General features: G+C 46.5%; 1 protein-coding gene across 1 annotated transcript in view; it reads right to left on the bottom strand.

The window, feature by feature from the left end:
- Window positions 1–7,358, bottom strand: part of EFCAB12 (EF-hand calcium binding domain 12) — a 46,988-nt gene that overhangs the window by 7,554 nt on the left and 32,076 nt on the right. The window contains exon 7 of the mRNA XM_007956746.1: window positions 1,946–2,132. Within this exon, the coding sequence (XP_007954937.1) occupies window positions 1,946–2,132 (187 nt within the window). The remainder of the gene's footprint in view (window positions 1–1,945; window positions 2,133–7,358) is intronic.

Genomic DNA, 7,358 nt, shown 5'->3' with positions numbered 1-7,358 from the left:
TCAAACTGTCATTCCCGGCATAGTAGATCATATGGTTGTCTGATTCAAAATGGCCAAAACCAGTCCATTTCAGCTAACTAATGCCGAGGATATCAATCTTTATGTGTTCCATTTAATAAATAGTAGCTGCTAAATCAGAATCCTTTTGGAGACTCTGACTTCCACTTCCACAGCCGGAGGACAAGGATGGCGAAAATTACCATTCAAATATTGGGCCTGGCAGAGACTACAAATCAATCACAACACTCTTTCCCAGCAAGCCTACATCTCCTCACAATCTTTCCTGACCCAACCTAAGGAGCAAGATGAAACCTGCATCTATCCCTGCCTTAAAGGACTGCTCTCTATCTTTTATAGCTATGGCCTAAAGACGGATATAGAGACCTTATAGGACAGAGTACAACTGCCCTATAGGGTTTCCAAGGCTGAAATCCTTACGGAAGCAGACTGCCACATCTTTCTCCCACTGAGCAGTTGGTGGGTTCAAACTGCCAACATGCAGGTTGGCAGCTGGGCACTTTAACTGCTGCAACACCAGGGCTCCTCCGAATCCACAGGGTCACTATGAGTCAGAATCAACTCGATGGCAATGGATTTGGCTGTTTTTTTAAGGTTGGACAAAAGTCCCTTTTCCAGGCTCCTAACCACTTCCTGGTTCATGACTTGAATTGGTGCCAGCTATCCTGAGGTGAGAAGGTGGTTGCAAAGTGATCAGAAAGGACCCTCCAGGCCATCTAGCCTGGGTCACACTCAGCTCTTTGCAACCAGAGGTGTAGACAGGCTCTACCTGAGGGCCTAGGCCCATTCCTGCACTTGGGAACATTCTGACTAGAACAGGGTATAATGATAATAATGACAACACCAGCCATAACCATTGGTTAAGTGCTATCTGCCAAACACTGTGATAGGAAGGTTATATGCATTTCTCATCTAATCCTCATTGTATGCTGTGACCATTTCACAGATGAAAATGCTGAAGCTCAGAGAGTAAAGTAACTTGTTCATTTAACACCTGCTTAATTTCCAGTCAGCTATGCTGTGTCCCATCCCTACCATCTGGGCACACCACCTCAGTGAGCAGCTAGCAGTGGTCTAGAGTGCTGGAGCCAGCCCCACCCCCAGGGGTCTGATCAGCTGTCTCCTTCCACTTCCTCTCTGGGCCCATCCTTTGGTAGGGATGCTGCCTTGTTCCCCACTCTGCAGCCACCCACTAACGCCAACTCATAACCTGCCCATGGCTCAAATCTTAGTGATCCCAGATTTGGATTACCAAAACCAAACCAAACCCACTCCCGTCGAGTCGTATCTGACTCATAGCGACCCCTCCTTGGGTTTCCGAGGCAGTATCTCTACCGAAGTAGATTGCCCAATCTTCCTTCCAAAGAATGGCTGGTGAGTTTGAACTGCTAGCCTGATTAGCAGTCAAAAGCCTTAGGCACTACGCTATGGGGAGCTCATTGGATTACTAAAGGAGGCCATCTTCTTGGAGAGGACTCAGGTTGATCTGAGAGTCCAGGACAGCCCCCAGGGCAGAGTTCTTTTCTCCTCCTTGGGGCTGCAAACCCTCCTCTTGCCAGAGAAAGGGTGTGTCAGCCCACAGGATTACTGGACAGAGCAAGCACTGTCTCCCATCCCCCATCCTCGGCAAAGCATCTGACACAGGGACCATGATTTGTGAAGGCGCATCCCCATTTTCCTAAAAAGGTTCTCCTTTTCATCTCATCCAGAGACCTGGAGATCATCTAGACTCTTGTCAGAAGGGTAGCTGTCTAGGTGCTGAGGTGTGGAGGCCATGACCCTGAGAAAGGTGCCAAGGGTAAGCTGACCAATGAGGGCTGATGGGAGGCTGGTATGCCAGGTGAACACACAGACTGGTATAACATGAGCTCCTGAGTGTGTTAGGTGCTGACTCTGGGGTTGAAGGGACAGTGAGTAGGCAGGCAACAAATGACAGGGAGACAGGAGTGTGAGACTCAGCTTGTCAGTCTTCTTAGCCACACGGGTCCCTTGTGACCTGAGCAGAGACTGGTTCAGAGTGAAGAACTTGAAGTCTGAGTAGTAGCCTCCTGGCTGTCGGATCGGGAGCACCTGGTCTTTCAAGAAAATGATCTTGTCTCCCGGGTACAGCAGGGCTGTCAGCAGCAAAAGAAACATGGCTCATTAGCCCCAGACCTCTCTTCCCCTCCTTGTCCCCCCGCCCCAAGTTCAGGAGTCTCTGCCTTTGGGGGTTAACCAGCTGCCACTGATTGAACTCTGACACATGTCTACCTCATGTATGTCAGAGTACAACTGTGCTCCACAGGGTTTTCCTTCTTTTTTAAAATTTATTTGTTGTTGTTATTGAGAATATACACAGCAGAACACACATCAGTTCAACAATTTCTACATGTACAAATCAATAACATCGATTACATTCTCACCCTCCTTTTCTGAATTGTTCCTCTTCCATTAGCATAAACTCATTGTCCCCTCAGTTTCCTATCTAATCTTTTGAGTTGCTGTTGTCAGTATGATCCTATATGTGTTATGTGCCATCCAGTCAGACCCAACTCATAGCGACCCTTCCTTGGGTTTCCAAGGCAGTATCACTACGGAAGTAGATAGCCCAATCTTCCTTCCAAGCAGTGGCTGATGGGTTTGAACCGCCAGCCTTCTGGTTAGCAGTCAAGTGCTTTAGGCGCTATGCTACCAAATCCCACATAGATATTTCTATATAGATAGCTCTTAAAAGAGTACAATGCTCAAAGCAGACATTCTTTACTAATTAAGCTAAACTACTGCTTGGTTCAAAGAATACTCCAGAGGATAATTTTCATTTAGGTTTAAAGATTATCTCAGTACTGAAAAAAAAAAAAAAGGTGGGGACCAGGTTTGCTGATCCAATAGAGCCTGGTGGAACCACTGAGACTATGGCCCCTAGCTGCCCTTCAGGTCTGGAATTGAACCCACACCTGTGGTTTCCAGCCAAACAAAAGACAGGCATATGCGTTGAACATTTACCTCAAGTAGATACATTCCTTGGAGAGAACAATCATGGGAGAAAGAAGGGCTGCTTATGCACAGGGAGACAGCTCAGGGGGCAGGAGTGTATGGAGGGAGGAAGTGGGAGGGGAGCTGTTGCATTGTGGTAAACTGTGGTCAATGACATAAGACAAAGTATATGTGAACTGCTGTATGGAAAGTAAATTTGCTCTGTAAATCTTCACCCAAATCACAATTAAAAAAAAAAAAAAAGATTATCTCAGTACTGTGTTGTCAGTGAAGGCAAACATGAGTATACGGGTGGATAGATGGGTGGACAGGCTGAATAATTAGGTATGTCTATGAAATGGGGAGTGTATGCAAGAACATGTATTTGTTGTTGTTGTTATGTGCCATCGAGTCGGACCCGACTCATAGCGACCCCTCCTTGGGTTTCCGAGGCAGTATCACTACGGAAGTAGATTGCCCCATCTTCCTTCCGAGGAGTGGCTGGTGGGTCTGAACCACCAGCCTTCTGGTTAGCAGTCAAGTGCCTTAAGCACTATGCTACCAGAGCTCCCAGAACATGTACAGGGTTGGCAGATTATGGTCCTATAAGTTTATGTGAATGATCAGAATTCCCAGATGTACAGTAGAGCTGACAAGGGGCAAGGTTGTGGTCACTGCTTGGTCACAGCCAGCTACCCAGAGGGACTGAGTAGTTGAACCTGTGGGCTTGGGACCACAGTCACAGGGGACATCAAGCTCAATTGGCATAACATACTATACAAAACATTGTTCCACCTCCTACTTTGGCAAATAGCGACTGGGATCTTAAAAGCTAGTAAGCTGCCATCTAGATGCAACGATGGGTCTCTCCTCGTCTAGAGCAAAGAAGAATGAAGAAAACCAAAATTCATGGAAACAATTAGTCCTAGTGACTGGTACACCATCTGATCTGCAGCCTATACAACTTTGAGACCAGAAGAACGAGATGGTGCCCGGCTACCACTGTCATCCACTTGGGATTCTAGTCTCCAGAACTATGAGAAGATAAATTTATGTTGTTTAAAACTACCCACTTGTGGTGTTTCTATTATGGCAGCAATAGAAAACTGTTGTTGTTGTTATGTGCCCTCAAGTCGGACCCGACTCATAGTGACCCCTCCTTGAGTTTCTGAGGCAGTATCACTATGGAAGTAGATTGCCCAACCTTCCTTCGGAGGAGTGGAACCACCAGCCTTCTAGTTAGCAGTCAAGTGCCTTAGGCACTACGCTACCAGAGCTCCTAATAGAAAACTAGGACAGCATAGCATATAACTGTGGCACAACAGCAAAACCAGGCAACTGATGTTGGTGTGATACTGTCAACTAGAAGACAGATGAGAGAGGCATATGGGTAATTAGGTCAACAAAGGACCCCAAGCCTGGACACAAGGCTATGTCTGCCTCTCTGCGGTCATGAGGATAAAGCACAGGGAGCCCTGCCCTGCTCTGTAGAGGGCCCTGGTTAATTTAGGGATCCCAGGAGGAAGTAGGAGGATTCAATTAAGGCTGCACTTAGACTTGTTATGGCAGTTTTCTCTGTTCTGAATTGTTCTCACAGAGACCCTTGCGAGAGTTTTCTAAGAAATGTAGGACAGGAGAAAGACCAGGCCAGAGCCCCTACCTTCCTACAGTTATTGGGCAATGTTCATCCTAAGATGTCAACACATGAACTATCTCCTGTTCTAAAAGCAGTGCTAGAAGGTTACACTCCAGGTTATTAATATCAGTTACCTGAGGTGGGAGTGGGAGAAAGATGAAGCAGGCTGCTTCTATAAAGATTTACAGCTTTGGAAACCCTCTGGGGGCACTTCTACTATGACCTAAAGGGTTGCTGTGTGTCAGAATAGACTCAATGGCAGTGGGTTTGGTTTTTGGTTCTGAGGTAGGAGAGGGATTGTGCAGCTAAGAAGCAGGGAGAGGGAAGGGCAAGATATGCAACACTGCCATTTTAAAAAAGCTATGCATTTTTTTTTTTTAAAAAAACTACATTGAAAAATATGTAAGTGATTTTTCAAAGTATGATTTTTAAGTGATTTTATTTACATAAGATTATATAAATGGAAAGGAAAAAAGGAGGATGCTGTGGATTCAATTGTGTCCCCTCAAAACAGGTGAAGTTTTAACCTCGTACTTGTGAATTCAATCATGTTTGGAAATAAGGGGTTTCTTTTGTTATGTTAAGGAGGTCATATTAGAGAAGGGTGGGTCCTAAACCTAATCCCTTTGGAGTGGTGTCTGATAAAGGGGAGTCTAGACACAGACAGACACTGGAGAGGTGTGTGTGTGAAACATGAAAACAAAGGTAGACATATCTATAAGCAGTAAAGGAATGCCAAGGATTCCAGCAACCATCAGAAACTAGGAGAGAGGCCCACAGAAGGAATCAACACAGCTGAGACCCTACTTTGGACTTTTACCCTCTACAACGGTGAGAAAACAAATTCCTGTTCTTGAAACTCAAACCAAACCAAACTCACTGCCATCGAGTTGGATCCAACTCATAGCAACCCCTCCTTGGGTTTCTGAGGTGGTATCGCTACAGAAGTAGATTGCCCAACCTTCCTTCTGAGGAGTGGCTGGTGGATTTGAACCAACAGTCTTCTGGTTAGCAGTCACATACCTTAGGCACTACACCACCAGACCACCCATTTATGGTATTTTTTTTGCTACAGCAGCACTAAGAGCACTAAGATGGTCACCAAAGTGCTACTGATGGTCAATTAGGGTAGGGGGAGTTCTATTTTTATGCTTTCAAAAACTCTGAAATGAGCAAATACCTATAAAATGAGAAACAATAATTCTATATTCACTGGAGGTGGAGGAATACCTCGATATTCTAGAATACTGGCCCATGAGCTTGGGGCCCAGGGTCTGGGCTCAGCAAGCTCTAGGGTAGAACCCAGACTAGAAAGCCAGGCTGTTTAAACTTCCTTACACACAGCACATCAGGACTCCTGTCATAAAGACGCCCAACAAATCTTGGCAAGACAGTGGTAAGGGCTGAGCTGGAGTCTAGTTTACCTAGACCAATCAGAAGCAAAGTATGCCTACCCAGGAGATGGTTCTGGGTGATGTGAATGCAGATCCTGAAGACCGGGGAAGCTCTCCAACATAGTGACCCAAGACATAGCAACAGCCAGCAGTCAAAAGACTCAACAGTGGCCAGTGCTCTGAAGGGGTCAGACGGTGGCAAGGCAGAGGAAGACCTACCCAGAGGAGCAGTCCAGGGCATACGACAGGCTTGCCTGGATTTTAGAAGCTCCATCACAAGACCAGGTGATGTAAATGGTCAGGAAGGATAAGGCCCCAAGGAAGGAGGAAGGAAAGATGATTTGGGTAAAGCCAGTGTCTAGAGTCGCAGGATCTCCTCCTCTCTCTGCCTTCACAGAGATGGCCAACAGCCCAGTGGGTTTCTCAGTGGTGGAGGAGGCCACCAAGCAAGGCGTTGTTTGCCAATGGAAGGGCATGCCACATTTGCAGGCTACAGTGGTGGTTTCCCTGTGTTCTTGAAGGCTCTGCTACATTCCCCTTTATAGACTTAAAGCCCTATACATCTAAGACTTGTTTCCCTCCCTCTTGGGGAAAAGGTAAAAATTATCAATCATGATTGTTAACTCTTGTTCTCAGGAAAGCTACACTTCCCAGGATAGCCACAGTCCCTTCCTGCAAGGTTCCCATGGGAAAACCTCTGCCCAGAGTACAGCTTGCTCTTCAGTGTTTTTAAAGTTCAGAGAGGGAGCTGCCCATTAAATTCAGGGGAGGTCACAGATAGCAGCAGTGCTGGGTAGTCACCAGAGTGGCAGGCACTCCCCACACATCCTGCCTAAAGATGTGGAAGGACAGATCTGTTCAGCTATAAGGAAACATGTCTTACCCCAAGTGGAGGTGCAACCAGTGTGGAAATATCAGGGCTGAGGGCCATTGTTTGAGCAGAGAGCAAAGGGCCTCAGGGACCTGTGTCCTGGTGTTCTAGCCTTCCTATTTCATTGCTCACTGCAGCCCTGGGAAGTGGGCCTGGCCTAGAGAGGTGGTTTTGTAAACACTCAATGCATCATAAACCAGTCAGCACTGATTCATGGCTACCCCACATAGAGTAGAACTGTGGTTCATATGGTTTTCAATGGCTGATTTTTCTGAAGTAGATCACTAGGCCTTACTACTGAGGTGCCTCTGGGTGGGTTTGAACCACCAAATTTTTGGTTAGAAGGCACATCCGTTAAACGCTTGCACCACTTGTTGTTGTTGTTTGTTGTTTATGTGCCATCGAGTCGGCCCCGACTCATAGCAACCCCTCCTTGGGTTTCCGAGGCAGTATCACTACAGAAGTAGGATTGCCCAACCTTCCTTCC

This window comes from Orycteropus afer, unplaced genomic scaffold, assembly GCF_000298275.1.
Source record: "Orycteropus afer afer isolate SDZICR_OR568_19922 unplaced genomic scaffold, OryAfe1.0 scaffold00661, whole genome shotgun sequence".
In the NCBI taxonomy this organism is placed as follows: domain Eukaryota; kingdom Metazoa; phylum Chordata; class Mammalia; order Tubulidentata; family Orycteropodidae; genus Orycteropus; species Orycteropus afer.
Note: the sequence above shows the minus strand (reverse complement) of the source record. Positions and strands in the feature narration are given on the sequence as shown.